General features: G+C 47.3%; 1 protein-coding gene across 1 annotated transcript in view; it reads left to right on the forward strand.

Moving 5' to 3' along the window:
* Positions 1–22,466, forward strand: part of SCML4 (Scm polycomb group protein like 4) — a 58,855-nt gene that overhangs the window by 16,153 nt on the left and 20,236 nt on the right. The window contains exons 2-4 of the mRNA XM_052646024.1: positions 658–787; positions 3,750–3,950; positions 8,838–9,032. Coding sequence (XP_052501984.1) covers positions 658–787; positions 3,750–3,950; positions 8,838–9,032 — 526 coding nt within the window. The remainder of the gene's footprint in view (positions 1–657; positions 788–3,749; positions 3,951–8,837; positions 9,033–22,466) is intronic.

The following is a 22,466-nucleotide window of genomic DNA, read 5'->3' on the forward strand; positions in this document are numbered from 1 at the left end:
CACCCAGTCATCTCTCCCTTAATCCGTAACAACCAATTTCAGCTCCTTATTTGTGGTTTCAAGTGAGCGACGTTCAAGGTGGCTGCTTGTCACTACCAAAGAATGCACTCATCTGCACTCTTAGGCTCCACTGCAGGGAAAAAACCCTGAGAAGCATTTGGAAGACCAGCTCCTGCTCTCTTTGCCAGCAGGATCCAGTGTGCTCCATGAGCAGAAAGCTCAGCAAGCAGAAAGCTCAGCAGAGTAGACAGAGCTTCAGTGCTGCTCACTGGCTGGCTGGCTGGAAAACCCTGTTGCAGGAACCTCAGGAGCACAGGGGCTCAGGTGGGGAACTGACCACACTCTGCACCCTGCCCTCAGGAGGCTTACGGGCTTCAACTCTTCACACCTCTGTGTGTCTCACACCCACTGCCTGACATAGTCATTTCCTGGGCGGCTCTACTATAAGGACGGGGTGCAGAGCTCAGCTCTGGGTGTGATCCAAACTTGAATCTAGATCATGAACTTGAATCTGAAGTTCAGCTTCCAAAGCAGCACAGTAGAAAGGTGTGGAAACATGATGGAGTAGCGGTGGTTAACTGAGCTCAGGAATGAGCCTGGGAAGGTGTAGGGGGCATCTCCAGATTTTTCACAGATTCCATGGGTTCTCTCTCGCAGCTCAAGTCTCGGGTCCTCATGACTCCTTTAGCCCTGTCTCCTCCACGGAGCACACCGGAGCCCGACCTCAGCTCCATCCCTCAGGATGCAGCCACCGTACCCAGCTTGGCAGCCTCACAGGCTCTCACAGGTAGGTCAGGTGAATGAACTCCAAGGCTGTGATGACTTGTCCACAAGCTAAAGTTCTTTTGTGAACTAGTGAGCCACCACCTTGATGGCTCAAATGAAGGATTTAATGTGTGTTAGCTGGACAACACATAGGATGACCAAATTCTCTGAGAACATCTATTTAAATGTCTCACAGCCTGAATTATTTGCAACTGTTTTTCAGTGCATCTTGAGTTCAGCTGGTTGCTGTGGGTGGATGGGGACTAGAAACAGTGGTTGTTGGCCCAGCTTCTTCTCTTCAGAGACAGGTTAACTTTGTACCAATAGCAAGCCTGCTCACCTCAAAGAGTTTCTGTCCCTGTGTTTGTGCTTCCAGATCTCCTAAGGATCCTGATGTCCCCCAGTCCCACCTAGCACCAGCCAGTCCAGTCAGGGTAGAGCTCTGCCCAGTCTCTCTGATGGGGTGTCCACCAGTGGACCGACAGTTCCATCCCAAAAGTAACAGCAATAGGATGGTCTCTTTGTCTCTCTTACACACACACACACACACACACACACACACACACACACATCCCCCTCATCACAAACCACCCCCAGCCCCATCCCACTTAAATTCCTTGGTGCCCTCCCCATACTGTTAGGTAAAAACCAAACTTTGCAGTACGGCCTACAAGGCCCTGCTTTAGTCTTTAGGGCCCACCATAGGATCATTGCATATTCTCTCTCCTCTTTCTGGAATGACCTTTCCTCTGGTCACCCTCTCTTGTATCTCAGCTCAGGTAGTGGTGGTGGTTTAGTTGCTCAGTCATGTCCAACTCTTGCGACCCCATGGACTGCAGCCCATCAGGCTCCTCTGTCCATGGAATTTTCCAAGCAAGGATATTGGAGTGGGTAGCCATTTAGTACTCCAGGGGATCTTCCCAACTCAAGGATGGAACCCAGATCTCCCACATTGCAGGCAGATTCTTTACCATCTGAGTCTCCAGAGAAGCCCCATCTCAGCTCAGGCACTGCCCTCAAAAAAGCCCTCACTGACTTTCCTGCCAGGGTTCCCAGGAAGAGCTCTTCTAGCCCCTCCCTAGTGTTTTTGCAGCCAAGGTCCCACATCACTTTCTGTAGTTCTCTGAGTAGATCTATCTCCTCTGCTGGGCCCTAAGCTCTCTGAAGCCAGGGATCGTGTAGATTCGGTTCACCATTTTCTCTGTAGGGCCTAGCATACTACTGTCTGGCATGAAGGTCCCTTGTCAACTCGGTTTTACTGAATCATCTGGGCTTAGTAGGGGAGAAGGAAACCTGGTAGAGTGAAAAGAGCACACAGGTCATGACATCAGAAAGAAGTGAGTTCAAATCCCTGCTGCATCACTAATTATACTTTCTGAGCAGCCACTTTTTACCTCAGTTTCTTCATTACCAACAAAATAATAATATTTAGTTCTCAGGTTTATTTTGAGAATCAAACAAGATAAAGTATATACAATGCCTGGACTATATAGTAGCTGCTCAGTAAAAACTAATTTTCTCCAACTTTATTACTGTTTAATCCTTCCAAAATTCGTTTGGTTTCCTCTTAAAGTCTCTCTTCAACACTCCTCTGCACTAGTGGCCCCCAAGGTAAGATGCTCATACCTGGGCTGGGGACATAGGAAGACATAAGAGGAGTCATCATCCTGTGGAAGAAAAGATGATACCTACTATTAATATTTCTTTTTATATCACCCTTTAAATTTTTCTATTTTTTGGTTGCATTTTAAATGTATGCAATACGTTAATATGGTTGAGAATGTCTATAACCTATAAATACATAAACACATTTGGGGACACATGCTCCAAAGTTTTTTTTACCAGTATGATGTATTTAAAACTGCAGGGAGGATTCCGCTGGTGATCTAGTGGTTAAGAATCCACCTGCCAATGCAAGGGACATGTGTTCAATGCCTGGTCCAGGAAGATCCCACATGACTCGGGGCAACTAAGCCTGTGTGCCGCAACTACTGAACCCATGCTGTAGAGCCCGTGCTCCACAACAGGAGAAGCCACCACAATGGGAAGCCAGTGTACTGAAACTGGAGGGTAGCCTGCATGCAGCACCAAAGAGCCAGCACAACCAAAAATAAATAAAAAGGAAAAAATTTTAAAAACAACTAAAACTACAGGGGCTTTTGGTTGGGCTCACCTAAATGGACTACCGAGTGTTCATTATCCCTGAGATTGTTGATAGAATTCTCTTTAGAACTCATCGATTAGCAGCATGTTGATTTCTTTTTTCTTTTTTTAACTGAAGGTTAACAACAATGATGGCAAATGCCAAACATTATGTATAGCTTGTGAGCTTCTTGAGAGGAGGAGGGGAAGGTTTTTTTTTCTTTTTTTAAATGGAAGATAATTGCTTTACAATGTTGTGTTGGTTTCTGCCACACAATGAATCAGCCATAAGTAATCATCTGTCTCCTTCCTCTTGAACCTCTCTCCCACTTCCCACTCCATCCCAACCCTTTAGGTCATCACTGAGCATCAGGCTGGGCTCCCTGTGTTATACAGCAACTTCCCACCAGCTATCTATTTTACATATGGTAATGCATATGTTTCAGTGCTACTCTCTCAGTTTGCCCAGAGGGAAGATTTTATATGTGTATGTTCCCAGCATAGAAATACATTTGTACACACGGTCCATAACTGTCTACGATTCAGATTTGAATACTTCGGAGGGGATACTCCTGTCTGTCTCTTCCCAACCAGGAGACTGTCTTGAGAGCAAGCTCTGGCAGTTGGAGGTGATTGACTCTCTTGTCTCTTTTACTTGTCAAGTTGGGCAGAATTGGTGCCACTTTGGCCTTTTCAGCTCTCCCAAGGCCAGAGCCAAGGGGACATGGCTGAGGCATCCTGCTCCCGCCTCGTGCCCGCCCCCCACCCAAGCCCCGCATACAGGAGCCACCCCAGGTCTGATGTGCTTCGATACTGAGGGCTTTGTGGGTCTGTTTCCACAGTCTGCCTCTACATCAACAAGCAAGCCAACGCAGGACCGTACCTGGAGAGGAGGAAGGTGCAGCAGCTCCCTGAGCACTTCGGGCCCGAGCGGCCGTCGGCAGTCCTGCAGCAGGCTGTGCAAGCGTGCATCGACTGTGCCCACCAGCAGAAGCTGGTCTTCTCCCTGGTCAAGCAGGGCTATGGTGGCGAGATGGTGTCAGGTAAGGCCCTGGAGTGGGCTGTATGAGGAGGGCAATGCAGGAGACCCCGGTTCGATTCCTGGGTTGGGAAGATCTCCTGGAAAAGGGATAGGCTACCCACTCCAATATTCTTGGGCTTCCCTGGTATCTCAGACAGTAAAGAATCCATCTTCAATGCAGGAGACCTGAGTTTAATCCCTGGGTTGGGAAGATCCCCTGAAGGAGGGCATGGCAACCCACTCCAGTATTCTTGCCTGGAGAATCCCCACCGACAGAGGAGCCTAGCAGGCTACAGTCCATGGGGTTGCAAACAGTCAGACATGACTGAGCGACTAAGCATGGCATCCATGGGTATACCAAAGAGGAAAGCAGCTGAATCAGGCTTGGGGGACTGTGGCCAGGGTCTGTCCCCATCTGCTGGGCTCCAGGGGCCTTAATGAGCCTGTGTGCCAAAGGGGCTTGAGAAGAAAAGGCTCCTGGACCTGGGTAAGAAGACTAGACATCTGAATCCTCACCCTTGACTTGTCCCTTTCTCTCATCTCCACTTCCAGCTCATCAATAAATCCTATTATTCTAACTTCAAAATACATTCAGAATCAAGCCACTTTTCATGACCCACAGTAACCACTTTGGTTCTTTCCAAATCTAAGCCAGATCATGCCCCTCCTCTGCTCCAAATCCTCAGCAACTCTTATGTTACTCCCAGAAAAAGCTCACATCCTTACAAGGGCTCCCAGGCCCCATGTGACCTGGCTCTGGTCATTTCTCTTTTTTTTCATCACTTCTCTTAAGTCCCCCGCTTGACTCTGGCCACAGTGGCTTCCTCCTTATGTCCTCCAACCATGCTCCTCCCGCCTCAGGACATTTGCACCTGCTGTTCTCTCTTTCTGAAATGTTCTTTCTCCAACTGTCCACATGACTTGCTCCTAGACTTCCTTCAGATTTATAGTCAAATGCCACCTTCTCAAAAATCCCTTTCCTGACCACCCTCTCTGACGTATCAGCCTTTGTCATTATTTATTCTCCCTTCCTCCACTTCATTCCTTTTTCATAGCGCTTGTCACTGTGCAGGGAAGTGGGGGAAGTCCACGGTCTCAACCTATCTCACTAGATATGTTTTTGTTTGTATTTAACAAGAGCTCAATCCCACCTCCCACTGTCAGCACACTCCTCCAGGTTCCACCCTGACCGAACAGCATCCAGAGGGAGGGGAAGTTGTCACCACAGGCAGAGGCAGACTTCAGAGCTCTGCCCCCTTTAGCTGCTCCCCTGACCAAGACTCTGTCTGTCCTCTCCACGTGTACAGTGGTTGTCATCACTTGCCCTTAAGCCCTGGGAGCTCCAGACCTTTGCAAGATGCTTTGAATCCAAGAGGACAGCCTGGTGTCTTCTCTGGCCCAGCATCACAGACACAGCCTCCATATGCCCAGGCAAAAGGGAGACAACTTTCCATTCACAGGGCAGTACAGGTGACCCTGCTGGCTGGCTCAGAGAGGATTTGAGAGAGGGGCCTCTAATGTGGCTGTGTCCTGCAAAACCAAAACATGAGTGTTTTACTGGACTCCAGGTCAATAACCATGGTTTGCAGGTGGGGAGATTTTGCGGCACAGCTTCACCAGCTCATCCTGACTCAGCCCTCTTTCTGGAGCTCCCTCTGAGAAGGAAGCTGGGTCTGTCTTGCTGGTAACTGATTAAAACAGAACTTGGCAAGATCCGTGTGCATGTGTCTGACCCAGGGTGACTTCTAAGAGACTCTAGCAGATGCGGGCAGAAGAGAGGAGGAAGAACTGCACCAAGAGGGGCCCAAGAGGAGAGTCCCACTGTCAGACCTCTGTGGGCTTTGGCTGTTATTTCCTGATCTGAGAGCCAGATTCTCGAACCTGGACTGCTCTCCAAGGTTGAAAGCCTTGTCCTTTTCCTGGCTAAACAGCAGTGCTCAAGACACAGACCAGTGCTCAGAGAAAGCTCTTCCTGCTCTCTGTGCCCCTCCCTCTTGAGTGAACCCCAGCCAGGTTCTTTGTGGCCCTGCCCTCTGGGCTGGGAGGGCAGACCCCTAACTCTCTGGTCTGCTGCTCAGCCCTTCTGTGGCCTCAGGGGCCTCTGCACTGGTAAGGAGGTTCTGCAGAGCCTGGCACCAATGCCCGAGCAGGCAGAGCCCTGTCAAGTTTCCCTTGGCCGAGGGATTCCCAGGAAGGCCAGAGTGGAGTGCCTGGTCTTGGAGAATGCAGTGGCACTGAGGAGCCTCCTCCTTGAGGTTGTGAAGCGGCTCAGTGGTCTTCCACTTTTCTGGTGGTGATGTGGAAGCCCAGCAAGATGACGATTGCTCCAAGGTGGTTTAGAGAGGGGCTTAAGGAGAAAGACCCAGGCTCCCCCGCTCTCCACCTAGAACCCGAGCCTTCAGACACTGCTTTTTAAACATCCTCGTGGGCACAGCATGTAGAAAATGGTGACACTAGTGCGGGCGTCGTGGACCCGAAGAACTGAAACCTCCGTGACTGGGCCTCGGGCCATCCCAGAGGCTGAGGTCCCATGTCACAGCACCACGGCCCAGTCCCAGCACACCTGTTATGATGCTCCACCTTAGCCATGCTTTCCCAGAGGGGTAGCTGTTGTGATCTCACATATTACACGTCTGCTTCCAGGAGGTGGGATTTTCCCGCTGTGTGAGCTTTCAGGAATCTCTGGGAATGTGGACACACTGATCTAAGGCACAGGCCTGATGCCCCAGACCCTCCTGCTGTGTGGTCAGTCTCCATCTCACCTAGTCTTTTAAGGTATGAGAAGAGCAGTGGTGCCCACCCCTCCATGCTCCCCCTCCCCCCAAGAGGGAATTTCCAGCATGTCCCAGAGGTCAAGATCCTCCTTACTGAGCACCTTGGCCGCTCTTTGCTGACCCTCCCAATCAGAGGCATTATTATGGAGTATTAAAGTGACAGGCAAATGCCACTTAGAGGCCACAGGAGCTGGAAAAACACTCCAGGCCTTCTTAGTTTCCTTGTCTACATTATGGGATCATAACCTTCTTTCCACTATCTTCACAGGACAGTCAGACAGCATAAATGAGGTGATAGACATGAAAGCTCTTGTTAAATTATAAAAAGTTACATAAAAGAAATGTTTCTTTTTATTTCTAATTTGAATGTGTGTGTGAGAGAGAGAGTTTATTTTTCAGTTCTGAAATCAAAGTCAGCTCTGGTCACCCTGTCCCAGCCCTTGCAGTGTGCTAGCCTTTGGGAGCTACAGTATAAAAGTCTAGATTGCCTTCTGCACGTGTGCACTGAGGGCAGTGCCTGCGGGAGAAGGGGAGCACAACGTCCTGCTGGGGATCTTCTCAGGTGTTCCCCACACTGGAGCTGGTGTGTGAGCTTCATGTGGCAACAGAGTTCCGTGAGGAGGATTACACAAAGACACAAGTTCTCAGCTGGAGGAACTGGGTGTTTCTTCAAAATTCTGGTAACCCTAGAGAAATTGAGTGTGACCCAGCATCACTGGGGAGAGAACACCGTTGGAGTTCTTTTATAAAGACTCCTGGGTTAGAGTGGGACACCTCAGCATGAACTCAGTTTTACTTGAATATACATATATACCCAGTGGCACGACGAATCTGCTTGCAGTGCAGGAGATGTGCAGGAGACGTGGGTTTAATCCCGGGGTCGGGAAGATACCCTGGAATAAGGCGTGGCAACCCATCCAGTATTCTTGCTGGGAAAATCCGGTGGACATAGGAGCCTGGCAGGCTATGGTCCATAGGGTTGCGAAGAGTCAGACACTCCTGAAGGGACTGAACACACACACACACACACACACACACACACACACATCTAGATACAGACATTTATCATGACCCACCTTTGAACCAAGTCTGTTTCTCTAGAGTTGCTTAAAAAAGGAGGGTGTGTCATAGGGATACAGGAGTTAATCTGCAAGCTCCCAGAAGATACAAACTGGAATAATTTAGCAATAAAATAAATAACATAGTATTGGACAACCCACAGTACAACATAAATATATTGAGCCTACACTGATATTAATGAATAAACAAATAAATAAGTGGAGGAGAAGGGACAAGTCTTCCTTATGAAAGAATTTCAGATTATATAGGGACTGTTCCCTCTTTTCCCTCTTCAGGAGGTAGAGCTTAATCCCTCTATTGCCCTTGAATGTGGGTAGGACCATGTGGCTTATTTCCCAGGAACAGAATATGAAGAATACAGTGGAGAAACACAGCAAACACTTTCTTGGCCAGGAGATGAAGGTTAACATCCCAGGGATGTCATGTGTCTATTTGATGCAAGAAGGGTGCTTTGCCTCTGCAGTCTTCCTCCTCAAAAACCCATGTGAAAGTGTTAGTTGCTCACTTGTGTTGAACTCTTTACGACCCCCTGGAGTGTAGCCCATCAGCCTCCTCTGTCCATGTAATTCTCCAGGCGAGAATACTGGAGTGGGTTGCCATTCTCTCCTCTAGGGGATCTTCCCAATCCAGGGATCAAACTACAGTCTTCTGCATTGCAGATGGATTCTTTACTGTCTGAGCCATCAGGGAAGCTCCCCAAAAACCATAATCCCAGTCAAATCATGAGAAAAACGTCAAACAAACCAAATTTAGGAACATTTTACAAAATATGTGATCAGTACTCAAGACTGTCAAGATCATGAAAAACAAGAAAAGACAGAAGCAGTCACAAACCCGAGGACACCGAGTTCACACAACAGGTACAGCCAATGTGATCTCCTAAATGAGATCCTGGAACTGAAATAGGATGTTAGTGAAAAAACAGGTGAAATCCGAATAAAACTTGGTTAAAAGCACAGCAGAACTGACCACACCAAGACCTTTTCCCCAGAGCTGATGGGCTTGTGGCTTTCTCCAGAGTCCTGCTCTGAGTAGCTGTGTCTGTGCTCTTCCAGTCTCCGCCTCCTTTGATGGGAAGCAGCACCTGCGGAGCCTGCCCGTGGTGAATAGCGTCGGGTACGTCCTCCGCTTCCTCACCAAGCTGTGCCGAAGTCTCCTATGTGACGACCTCTTCAGCCACCAGCCCTTCCCCAGGGGCACCAGCGCCTCCGACAATGCCCCCGAGAGCCAGGAAGGCAGGATGGAGTCAGGTAGGCTTTTGCCGTCTGTCCTCCGGGCCTGCAAGTGGTTCCAGGTGTCCCTGACCTCCCAGGGCAGAGGAGGCTGCCACTGAGGGGGCTCCTGGGAGCTCTAGGAGCTAAAGGTTCCCTCCTTCCACTAGAGGTTCATGAGCTGCCCCTCTGGGCATCTAAGGCACAGTGAGAGCCAGCCAGGACCAAGGACACCCTGATGGTCCCCACCCAGGCTGCAGTGGAAGAGATGGCTCCAGCTACTGAGGGCTGACATTGTAACTTTTAGGCCTATGTTATTAGAATGTAGACACTGAGACCGCATCACTTGTAATGAGTGATCTTTTTTCCTCTCTTCTAATTTAGACTCTTGGGCATTTATTCATCATTGTCAAATAATTGAAGGACTACTAACCTAAGTAACAAAGAAATCCTGAAGAAACAAGGGCTAACAAATTGATTACATTGGTCCTGTCTGGGGGCCTCAGGTTCCTACCCAGGTCAATAAAAGGTGTAATCGAGTGTCTATCACGGCAGGAATTTGACCTGGCTGTAAATCATATATGTCCTCCAGTGCACAGGACGGAATGCATCCCAGGAGCTGAATGCCTTTTGTACCACCAGCTCCAGAATAGCTCAGTGTAGGGAAGTGGTCGGTGGGAAGGGCAAGGCCACATGGACAAACTTGCCACACCATTGTCTGCCCAATAGGCTAGGTGCCAGTGGGAGCTGCTCATCCCCCACATAGTGGCCCTGAGTTATGGATTTGCAAAGAGTTGAACACGAGTCCAGATTCTAGATTTCAGGTTTCAAGGATGAGCAGACATGTCGCCTGTTTTCTCTCTCTGGAAGCAGTGTTGTTGATACATAAAGAAAACAGATAGTGAAACTGAAATTTAGCCATTATGTCATTCTGCAAACATTTGCTGACCCCTTTCCTATTCCTTGTGAGACCCTGTCTTGGAATAAGGCAAATATGTAACCTTAGGAAGTTTTTGAGGTATTGAGTGACCAGTGTGAATAATTAAAAAAACCAATACATTTGCAGTTATGTGCTCACAGACAGGTTTAGAGAGTTCAGTAGAAGGATACTTATAATCAGAGTGGCTATATTTTAAACCTAGGAGGACATCAGGGAAGATTCTTAGCATAGATTTTTCTCATATAATGTCAAAAACCTTGTCTACAATTTTACTTTAAACTCTCTGAGACCTGGGAAACAGGAAGAAATCTGTCCTTTACAAAGAAAGGTACCTAATTAAATATAGCCTGTGTGAGCAGATGCTATATACTTCTGTGTTTTCTTGATGTCTCTATATGTCTGAACTTGAGAAAGTCTGCTCATGTCTCTGGGCCTCAGTTTCCTGTGTGAAATAAGGGGTTGAGTTGCTCATGTATAACCTTCTGGTTCTGACAGTCTATGAATTTGGCCTCTCCTATAAACCTTGGTTGACTCAGAAACTTTTTGTAAAGCTAAGGTATCTTCCAGTGAATCTTGCAATGAGAACAGCAGATGACTGATTTCATTTGACAAACTCCGAAGTCATCGTTACATTGAATAAGCAATGACCTATGGGACATAATCATAAAGTCATAGAACTCATGTCTCCCATTCTCCTTGAAATAAATGTCGCCTGTGAGACCACTTATTCCATGTTCATGGATGAAATTTAGGGCAGATCTCCTGCCTTTTCTGGCTCCTTTCAGAAAACAAAACATTCTTTAGTGAATAGTTAATATCCAGGTCAGTGTGATCATCAAACTTTAAGTTTCACCCGAAGATGTAACTACTCCCCATTCCCAGCGCAGCCCTGCTTTGGGCCAGTTGCCTGCAGCAGAAAAGGAAGGTATGGTTGGCTTCTCTTCACCTGCCTAGTCCTGTGTTTTTGCCCCTTCTGTATGGAGCTAGCAGTGATTCCAAATCCTTCTTGATCAAAGTGAGGGAAGGAGGAGAGACAAGAGGTAGGAGAGTGTTTGCTTGACTAATCCCACTGTGAGCTGGCATGAGGCTCCCTGGTTCTGGCGGGTGTTTCAAGCTGATTCTTCATCCTGTGGGCTCTTGTTGTTATTGTTCAGTCGCTAAGTCGTGTCCAGCTCTTTACGACCCCATGAACTGCAGCACTCCAGGCTTCCCTATCCTTCACTGTCTCCCGGAGTTTTCTCAAACTCATGTCCATTGAGTCAGTGATGCCATCCAACCATCTCATCCTGCTTCGTCCCCTTCTGCTCTTCCCCTCTATCTGTCCCAGCAACAGAGTCTTTTCCAAAGAGTCATCTGTTCACATCAGGTGCCCAAGTATTGGAGTTTTAGCTTCAGCATAAGTCCTTTCAATGAATATTCAGGGCTGATTTCTTTTAGGACTGACTGGTTTGATCTCCTTACTGTCCAAGGGACTTTCAAGAGTCTTCTCCAGCACCACAGTTTGAAAGCATCAATTCTTTGGTGCTCAGCCTTCTTTATGGTCCAACTCTCACATACATACATGACTTCTGGAAAAACCATAGCTTTAATTATATGGACCTTTGTCGACAAAGTGATGTCTCTGCTTTTTAATATACTGTCTAGATTTGTCATAGCTCTTCTTCCAAGGAGGAAGCATCTTCTAATTTTGTGGCTGCAGTCACTATCCGCATTGATTTTGGAGCCCAAGAAAATGAAATCTGACACTGTTTCCATGGGTCCTTTGGAGATTCCCCCATCTCTCATCTGCACATTCCTTGTCGAAGACTCTTCTCTGGCTGGTCACTTACAGTTCTTCCCACAGCCTCAAGGCATCTGCAGGTAAATCTCTGGCTTCTCTTTCCTGAGGCCCCCTGTGCCTCCAGATAGTCCCATAGAAAGGATCTAAGCTAATCTCACTTCAGATCTGGTCTCTTAGAAACACTCACACATCCTTTGCCCAAACAAACTCCGGGCTTGCGGGCTGATCTTTGCACCACCTCTCCCTTGTTCTTCCATCAGACTTTTTTTCTCATGGAAATGAAATAATAATACTTTCTGTCTCTTGAGTTCCAGGGTCAGAGATCAAGCTATTCACAGGGCCACACTGAAGCCCATGGGAAGATGGGACAGTTTTTCCTACACAAGTCATCTTCTATTCAACCTGCGTTTCAGCCTCTGCAGTTGGGTGCGCCGCTGTGTGTGGGTGGTCATCTGTAGCTGTTACACTGGCTTCCCACCACCTCCATCTCTTTTTGCAAGATTTCCACACTTTACTGTCGTATGGGGATCCTACTGTCTTGCAACTTCAGCCAAAACTAAAACAGTTTCATTTTAACATCCTATCCCAGGAACCCACCCTCCAGCTTTCCTTAAGTGATCATTGAGGAAACCCTTGCCTTGATTTCCACCATATTCTCTCCCCTTCCAAACCCACCATGCTGAGTGAAGTTCCTGTCTTTTTCCTGGAAGTAGCCACCTTGTTTCTTTCCTTGACTGGGGCAGGTATTTCTACCTAAAGCTGATTTCCTTCCTAGGTGTCATGGCTTTGGAAGCAATGACTTCAGTTGTCGTCAAGAACCTTTCCCCAGCCCATGGATGCTTTGAAAAAATGAATTGCTCCAGATCAACCAACTTGTGGAAATTGCTCTGAGCAGCCCCCTGGCACATGCCTCTCCTACCTGTCTGCGTGGGGCCTAGGATGATACCATTAAAGAGTTTGCCTTTAGAATAAGACATTGCCTCTTTAGGACTGCCTTGTCAAAGTTCCCTTGTGTGCATGCTAAGTCACTTCAGTCATGTCCAACCCTTTGTGACCCTATGGACTGTAGCCCACCAGGCTCCTCCGTCCATGGGATTCTTAAGGCAAGAATACTGAAATGGGTTGCCATGCTCTTCTCTAGGGGACCTTCCTGGCCCAGGGATCAAACCTGTGTCTTTTATGTTTCCTGCATTGGCAGGTGAGTTCTTTACCACTAGTGCCACCTGGGAAGCCCCAAAGTTCCCTTAAAGGATAACATATCAAGCTATTATTACCTTGGATGAGGAATTAGTTTATTACCCACTTTCCCACCATTGTGGCAAGAAAGGCAGGTGTATTTATGAGGCAAGGGCTGAGGTCTTTGTTGACTTAAGGCTTCATATCCATGTTATTCCTAAACAAGATCATACAGTCTTGAACTCATTTGAACCAGATCCTGCTCTGCCCCAAAGTTGTTCATTCAAAGCTGGAGTGTTCCAGGCTTGGTGCCACACAGTTAGAGGGTTTGTCAGCATTCATTAGGGCGTTTCCAGAAGACAGTAAATCAGACAGTTAAGAAAATACAAAACCAGGACACACAAGGAACTGTCACAGAAACTAAGATGTTTGTGGTTTTTTTTTTTTTTTAAAGGATGATTTGGGAAAGAAATGATTTTCTGTTCTAGGATGTGACAGCAGGTTACATGGATTTGTTCTCTATGGTCCTGAAGATATAGCTAATTAACCTTCAAGTCTTGTCACTCAAGTTCTGGTCAGGAGCATCACCATCACCTGAGAAAGGAAAAGCCCAACAGCCCTCCCTCACTCCTTCACAACAGATCCCAGGTGTTTAAAGACACACTAAAGCTTGAGAAGTATGGGTGTAAGGAATACTCTCCTAGACCTGGCAGCTGAATAACAAAGTGGAACTCTCAGAAGATGGCTTCCTCGGGAGTCAGGTGGCATTGACATTGTAAAGGTCTTTGAAAAGTCAAAACTGTGTAGAAGTAGATGGAGCTGCTTGGATGGTGTGATCTCCTCATTACTGGTGACAAAGCAGATGTCTACTTGTCAGGGCCATCAGGCTGAACTCGGGCATCCAGAGGATGTAAGGGCAAGATGTCCCCTCTGGTCCCTTCCAAGCTGAGAGTCACAGCTGGCAATGGCAGAGAGCAGCCACAGACAGTAAGAGGTGAGCGCCCCCCAGGAGTCCTGGGGTGGGATCCCCCAGAAGGGAGGATGAGGATACCAAGGCAGAAGGGCTCACAGTGGAGCAGAGAGCATGCTTCTCCCAAGTCTCTTTCTCAGACCTTTCAAACATAAACTCTCTCATCAAATGACCTTTCTCTTGTGTTCAGGGAAAACAAGCTTCAGATCCAATCAGCTGCCTGAATTCAGTCTGGACCGTGGAGTTCTTGGCTTGAGATTGGGAATTTCAGTCATTTTCCTCTATGTCTATTAACTGACAGCCAAATGTTCATGTTATCGGGTGGAGAGCAGCTCTCTGGGTGCTTTAGGAAAGTGGAAGCAAAAACATGGATTTGATAACATTTTTGGTTCTGGATTTGGATTTGATAACAATTCTACTTTACCTTTGAATGGTGGCTTCCCTGGTGGCTCAGAGGGTAAAGCGTCTGCCTGCAATGCGGGAGACCTGGGTTCAATCCCCGGGTCGAGAAGATCCCCCGGAGAAGGAAATGACAACCAACTCCAGTAATCTTGCCTGGAAAATGCTGTGGATGAAGGAGCCTGGTAGGCTACAGTCAATGGGATCACAGAGAGTTGTACATGACTGAGCAACTTCACTTTGAATGTTGGGGAAAAAAGGTCTCAGTTGTAAGTAAGCTTTAGCCAGTGCTTCTCCACTTTGTGCCCTGGAACCACCTGGGCATCCTGATGAAATATGGACTCTGGCTCAGGATGGCTGGAGTGGGCTGAGAGCCTGTGTTCCTGACAGGCTCCCAAGGGATGTCCTGTGCCGTTGCTGCTTAGGAACACAAGGAATGAGAAGATGTGTGCTGATGGAGTCCTGCTCACAGAGGGAAATTTATGTCAGGTTTTCAGTAAAATATACCTATCTACTCTAGGATGCTGCCACCCTGTAGAAACACTGGCACTGAGGATGAGCTGGATGAGATGTCCATGGGTGTGAGGGGGCAGAGTGGTCAGGCAAAGTGGCACAGGTGAAAATGCAGGTGAGAAAAGGGAGGTTTGCAGTGCTGGGTAAGAAGGTGAAAGAAAGGAAAGAATGATGACTGGCACATTTCTCAGTGTGGCCCCAGCAGCACTGGCAGGAGGGTCTTTGTTGCCTTCCAAGCTTCTGAATTCCTAGAGGACCCTGGGGGTCCACTCTCTCAGACCCTTGTCTGCACAGCACACATGGCTTTTAATTCTGCCTGAAACTGCTAGAATCCAGGTCCAGACCTCATCTCCCTAGGTAGACTTGAGGGCGGGAACTTGTGGAAAGCCTGAAACACAAGACCACAGTAAATATTTTACTGACTCCAATTCGGTGTGACACAACAGAACAAACTGTGCTCACCAAGCCCTGGGGAGATCTTCTTTGGAAACCGCAAATGTGATAGCTGAAGTCTTTTGCGAGATCTAATTTAGTGATTGGTTTCCTGCCTTCTGAAGTTTTGACTTGATGGGAACAAATTGTTTACTTTTTGTTGAGTAGCTTTTTTGATACACAAATGGTGAGGGTGGGAGATGAGAAAAGCCATTGATTCTTGATGCTTGATGTTTTCTTCCTTGGCTGGTGGTCTTGGAGACAGGCACCAGAAAACTCTTGGAGTAACAGACACGCACAGTACCTTCTGCATACCCAGCATCCAGAAATCAAATCTGCTTCCTTGTTGAACTACAAATTTGTCTAATGTAATAGCTCTACAAAAGAATGACTATCTAGAGAATATCTCTTTCCAAAAGGTTGTTTATTTCTAAAAGGCAATAGAGCATACCAAGTGGCATGAGTTCCATTATATAGAAACATCCATATGGTCAGACAGCAAATGTTTTCTGAGTTCCTTCTACTTGTGATGCCTGCAGAGCTGAGGCCACTTGTTCAAAGCCAACCAGAAAGGCAGCAGCAAAGTGGAAACTGAGCCCAGGTCTCCTCCCTGGCCCTTTGCTTTTCCTTCCAAGCCTATTGATAGGGCCTCATTACCCAACACTCACTGAGTGGGGTATATGTCCTGTTTCCTGGCTCAGAAGTGTGACCACACAAAATGGATGTTCACAAGTGGCTTGTGGTACCCTTGTGCCATTTCTTCTAGCAAAGATGTAAAAGAACAAAACAAACACCAATGCCCACTTAGCAAAATCTAGGCAGAAACTGAACTCTAGGTAGATCAGTTATCCTTTCTCCTTCTGGGTTAATATCTTGGCCACAAGGAGTGTCTCATCCTTATCCTCGTGCCCTAGTTGCATCATTGCTGGGTGACATCCACAGGACAGGCAGAACCTATCATCCTAGACACCAGGAGAACTTCCTCATCCCTACAAAATCCACACAAAGTGGCCTACTCCACTAACACTAGGCATGGTTTGCGTGCTCAGTCACTCAGTCATGTCCAACTCTTTGTGACCCCATGGGCTGCAGCCCACCAGGCTCCTCTGTCCATGGAATTTCCCAGGCAAGAATACTGGAGTGGGTTGCCATTTCCTACTACAGAGGATCCCAACCCAGGGATCAAACCAGTGTCTCTCGCATCTCCTGCATTGGCAGGTGGATTTTTTACCACTGAGCCACCTGGGAAGCCCCAGGCATGGTTTAACCCAATATTATAAATAATACATGAAGTGATCGGGTTAAAAAAAGAGAAATGAAGGAAGGCATGCGCAGGCCAATGATCAGAATATTGCAGAGCTATGTTCATCCTGTTATAGCCATGGGCTATGTGAACAAAATGAGTGGTTTGATTTTCAAGCCATGTGTTGAAATTGGGGTCATTTGGAAGGAGAAAGGAGTCTCAGTGCCAAGCTCAGTTTTTAAAAATCTTTGAGAGAGTCTTGATGGACACATGAAAAGGAGAATGTCCAGGACTTCTTTGGCAGGCCTGTGGTTAAGACTCTATACTTCCAATGCAAGAGGTATAGATTCAATCTCTGGTCAAGGAAGTTCCATATGCCACAGGAAAAAAAAAAATAGAATGTCCACCAGTTCTGCAGAAAATACAAAGGTCTTCCTATATTTTTAGACAGATATGTCCAGGAGAAGCCCAGCCAGAGCTCTTACAGCATGGGAGGGAGTGATTGCCAGTGTAGAATTCCTGATCATAATTCTGCTTGTATGCCTATATGAGTTCGTTTAGGAAAAGCTATTTATTCTATTTTCAATGATATCATTCATGAAAATATACTGTCTGTACTTTTTAAAACACTGAGCTAAAAGGGAAAAATGTAACCTCTAAGTAAAACACTGGGTTTTGTAGAATCTTAAATAGATTTTTACAATGTTCAGCAATTTGTTTTGCATTGTAAGGCTTAGATTCTCTTTCAAATCCTACAGATATTGAGGAAGCACAAAGATTCAATAATTATTGGTTAAAGGAATGAATGAATGCTCCAATTAAGTTGTTGGAACCTCCCAAGGTATTTTACTTATTTATTTGGCTGCACCAGGTCTTCATTGTGACACACGGGATCTTCGAGCTTTGTTCAGGCACGCAGTCTCTTTTAGTTTTGGCATGTGGGATCTTTAGTTGCAGCGGGCAAACTCTTAGTTACACCATGTAGCATCTGGTTCCATGACCAGGCATGGAACCCCAGCCCCCTGCATTGGTAGCAAGAGTCTTAATCACTGGACCACCAAGGAAGTCACTCAAGGTACTTTCAATATGACATAAATAACCCAGTATTGAATCACATTGACCAATTTGGTAATATTTTAATGTTTCTGCTGCTACTGCTGCTAAGTCGCTTCAGTCGTGTCCGACTCTGTGACCCCATAAACGGCAGCCCACCAGGCTCCTGTCCCTGGGATTCTCCAGGCAAGAACACTGGAGTGGGTTGCCATTTCCTTCTCCAATGTGTGAAAGTAAAGTCGCGACCCCATGGACTGCAGCCTACCAGGCTCCTCCACCCATGGGATTTTCCAGGCAAGAGTACTGGAGTGCCTTCTCCAATTTTAATGTTAAAATGAAACAAAAAGAAATGAAGATAATGCTCCTCTTTCAAGGTCACAAATGAAGTCATGTTGTGGATTAAAGACACCCAAGACTTGAGGAGCAGAATGATGATGGTTGTAAATCCCTAGTAGGCGTTCTTCTGTTTGGGAGAGCTCCTTCCAAGAGGGAGTAAGGAGGAGAAAAGAGGCTGTCAAAAAAGAGGTGGTGTAGATTCTTTCTTCCCACAAGGCTGGCCTCAGGAATTCTCGAAAAGATACCCCTACCCCAACCCCATGCCTCTTTTCAAATAATGAAATCTACTGGAAATCTTTTCCTTTGTTCCATGAAGCTAACTGTCCTTCAGGTGACACCCTACCCATTAGTCCCCCATGAGCCACTCTAGAACTAGAGATCATGCTGGGGACATCTGGGTCAGCTGCAGAAGGCCTTCTGTGTCTCTGGCAGGCCTGTCCAAAGAGGCTCCTGCCTGTGATGGAAGAGTATATGAGATGTGGCCATCCCCAAATCTCCAGGGCCCACAGGAGCTGTAACTGGAGACTATCTTTTGGGCTGCTCCTCTGGACCTGTACCCTGACCCTCTGTGGTATGTTCTAAGGTAATAGCTGCAGGTTATCCACACAAGTATGTCCTGACCATGTATCAGAACTAGGAATAAAATGGTAAACCTTGTCAAGAGGAACTGAAGCAACTTTGGAAACCAGCAGGCATCTAAGATAAACTCCACAGACTTTCTCCTATTAGTGGGTCATTTCTGGGTCTCAGACATAAGTAGCAAACCCTTTGATTATTGAAAAAACAAAAAAAAGAATTCCATAAACTTCCTGACAGAGACTTAGATATTCTATAGCATATATACCCTAACTGCTATTGAATTAATAATTGTAACTTCCAACCTAGATATGCAGAGTCAAGAGGAATGTATTATTCCTTTCCCACCTGTAATATTTATATATTGCTATGTGACAAATTACCCTAAAATTTAGTGGCTTAAAACAACATGTATCATCTTACAGTTTCTGTGATCTGGAATTCAGGTGCAGCTTGACTGTGTTCCCCAGCTGTGGCTCTCTCACAAGGTGGCAAGCACCTCAGAGCTTGGCTAAGGAAGGACCCACTCCCCAGCTCATTCATATGGTTGTGGGCAGGATTCCGCTTCCCACGAGCCATTGATTCCTTGCCACGTAGGCCCGTCCACAGAGATGCTCACAACATGGCAGCCTACTTCACCCACTTGAAAAATACTGGAATGCCTTCCTGAAAGTCAGGATGTCCATTTGGAACCAGAATTTGTATGGTGTCCTCTATTCCAGGGACTCCAGCATTTTCCTGAGTAAGGGTCACTCTAAGTTTCCCCAGTTTCCTATGAAAGACCCAAAAATTGTTGAAGAAACAGAGCTTGACAGCAAAAGGCCCCCCACTCTCACCCTCCGCCTCCTCCTGGGAATTCCCAGAAGCCTCCAGGTAGAGGCTTTGGCAAAGCTGCAAAGAAAAGACTACAGAGAGGGAACCTGTTCTCTGGAGGCTGAAAGGGCATTCACTGTTCTAAAGCGGCCGACGTTGGGCAAAATTGCCTTTGGGCAAAATTTCCGTGAGAGGAGATCTTAAATCATAACGAACAAAGTCTCAGGCAAACCAGCAACATTCGAAAGGACTAAAGAAGTTCAGGTGCCAGGCATTAAAATTACGGTTGGTTCTGTACCTCTCATTAGGGAGGAAAAGTATAAATGTACTTGAATGGACCCAAGGGGAGTCATAAGGGTGATTCTGAGGGCTGAGTGATCTGAACTTAGAGACAAGCTTGAAGGGAAGATCTATACTGGCCAGAGACCAAGTTAATGGAAAATGTAATTGAGGGAATGAAAGGCTAAGCCTCATAGGTGGTGAGGCCCAGTGCCCTTTGAACCAGGAAGGCTGGGACAAGAGGCTGCAAAGGGCCCTGAGGGAAAACACGACGAGCTTCTCTGAGCAAGAACAAGGGGCGGGACCAAGCCGGAGAGAAGGAAACCTGCAGACCTCCGCGAGAACCTCAGCGAAAGGCGGCAGGAAGGCAGAGGGGAAAGCTGGGGGTATCTGACACCAGGCAGTCCCTCAGAGGTACCCCCTAGGTCCCACAGCACCGAGCACGTGCTGGGCACCTGCGGTGCTGGAGAGGAGCACGCCTAAGGCACCTGGGGGCGGAGACGCAGCCACTCAAGGTAGGAACCCAGGTGTCGGGCTCTGAGCCGGGGAGGGCAGCTCTACTGGGACCTGCGGTGGTTTCCTGGCCCTCCTCCCCACCTCTGTTTCTCTTTTTGCAGGTCTCTTCCCCTGCTTTTCAGAGCTTACTGGCTGTGCTTCTTAGGTGGTGGCACCTGATTAGGCAGAGGGGAATAGTTACCACACAGATTCAAGAGGCGGTGTAATCAGGTTGACTGTATCACTTCCTCTTCTAATCTGGGGTTCAGGGCTAGGGATCCGTGGTGCTGCCATCTCGTTATGCAGCAGAGCCAAGGCTGCACACACGGAGCCCTCTGGACAATCCTGTGGTCTGACCTTCCTGCCAGCCTGGGCAGAGTTGTGTGGCCGGCTGGGCAGGGCAGACCTGCTGGCAATCAGTCTGCCAGGAGCAGGGATGACTGAAGAAAGGGTTCACTCTGTGCAGCTGTTCTTCGGCTGGAAAGTTGTGACTGATGTGGGGAAATAAGATGGGGAATGGAGGGTGAGTGTGTGTGTATGTGTGTGTGTGTGTGAGATAGAGAGAGAGAGAGACATAGAGAGGGGGTGGGGAGAGAGAGAGCTGTTTAGTGCTGGGAAGAACAGGGTCTGAGACTGGGGTGTAGGGTTGTTATTGCATGTAGAGATCCTATTTGAGAATAATTTTGCAGATCGTGGTCTCGCCACTTTTCAAGGCTTTGTTTGGCTAGAGAATCCAAGTTAAGTGCCATTAAAATTCTTTAAATAAATTAAATAGTCCAAGCTCACTTAACTGTGAGCAGTTGGGTCTTGTGTCCTACATGAAAATGGGTCAACACCCCCCAAAAGAACTCCCTGGCCACTCCCGCTGCTCTCGGACTTTCTCTCCTGGCTCTTGGCTTTGTCCCTCCTGTCCCTCTGCCTTTTCTTGCTTCTCCTCAGAGGTTCTCCACATTCCAGGCACTCAGTTGACCTGGAAATGCAGCAGGCTGTGCTGTGCTGGGTGTTTTGGAAGCTGAGGATCCAGAGGCATTCCCCCCCCCCCCCGCCCCCACCCCCCGCCAAACCCCACCCCAGCCTCTGCAGGGGCGCAGGCAGAAGGAGGAGTCCACACTCCTCAGACCCTAGAGCTGTGTTTCCTGAACGAGGAGGCTTAGACCTGGTGCAGATTCAGGAGCAAAGGGGTATCCTTTGAGGCTGAGCAGATTTGAACTCTTCTGGAGTATTCTTTGGGCTTCCCAGGTGATTCAGTGGTAAAGAATCTGCCTGCCAGTGCAGAAGACTTGGGTTTAATCCCTAGGTCGGGAAGATCCCCTGGAGGAGGAAAGGGCAACCCACTCCAGTATTCTTGCCTGGAGAATTCCATGGACAGAGTAGCCTGGCGGGCTACAGTCTCAGTTCAGTTCAGTTGCTCAGTCACATCCAACTCTTGGCAACCCCATGGACACCAGGCTTCCCTGTCCATCACCTATTCCCGGAGTTTGCTCAAACTCATGTCCATCGAGTTGGTGATGCCGTCCAACCATCTCATCCTCTGTCATCCCCTTCTCCTCCTGCCTTCAATCTTTGCCAGCATCAGGGTCTTTTCCAATAAGTTAGTTCTTCACATCAGGTGGCCAAAGTATTGGAGCTTCAGTTTCAGCAATCAGTCCATCTAATGAATATTCAGGACTGATTTCCTTTAGGATTGACTGGTTTGATCTCCTTGCAGTCCAAGGGATTCTCAAGAGTCTTCTCCAACACCACAATTCAAAAGCATCAATTCTTCGGCACTCAGCTCTCTTTATAGTCCAACTGTCCATACATGACTACTGGAAAAACCATAGCTTTGACTAGATAGACCTTTGTTGGCAAAGTAATGTCTCTGCTTTTTAATAGGCTGTCTAGGTTGGTCATAGCTTTTCTTCCAAGGAGCAAGCGTCTTTTAACTTCATGGTCACCATCTGCAGTGATTTTGGAGCCCCCCAAAATAAAATCTGTCACTGTTTCCACTGTTTCCCCATCTATTTCCCATGAAGTGATGGGACCAGATGCCATGATCTTCGTTTTCTGAATGTTGAGTTTTAAGCCAACTTTTTACTCTCCTCTTTCACTTTCATCAAGAGCTCTTTAGTTCTTCTTCACTTTCTGCCATAAGGGTGTTGTCATCTGCGTATCTGAGATTATTGATATTTCTCCCGGCAATCTTGATTCCAGCTTGTGCTTCATCCAGCCTGGCGTTTTGCATGATGTACTCTGCATACAAGTTAAATAAGCAGGGTGACAATATACAGCCTTGACGTACTCCTTTCCTGATTTGGAACCAGTCTGTTGTTCCATGTCCAGTTCTAACTGTTGCTTCTTGTCCTGCATACAGTTTTAGCAGGAGGCAGGTCAGGTGGTCTGGTATTCCCATCGCCTTAAGAATTTTCCACAGTTTGTTGTGATCCACACAGTCAAAGGCTTTGGCGTAGTCAATAAAGCAGAAGTCT

Source organism: Budorcas taxicolor, chromosome 9, assembly GCF_023091745.1.
Source record: "Budorcas taxicolor isolate Tak-1 chromosome 9, Takin1.1, whole genome shotgun sequence".
Classification (NCBI taxonomy): domain Eukaryota; kingdom Metazoa; phylum Chordata; class Mammalia; order Artiodactyla; family Bovidae; genus Budorcas; species Budorcas taxicolor.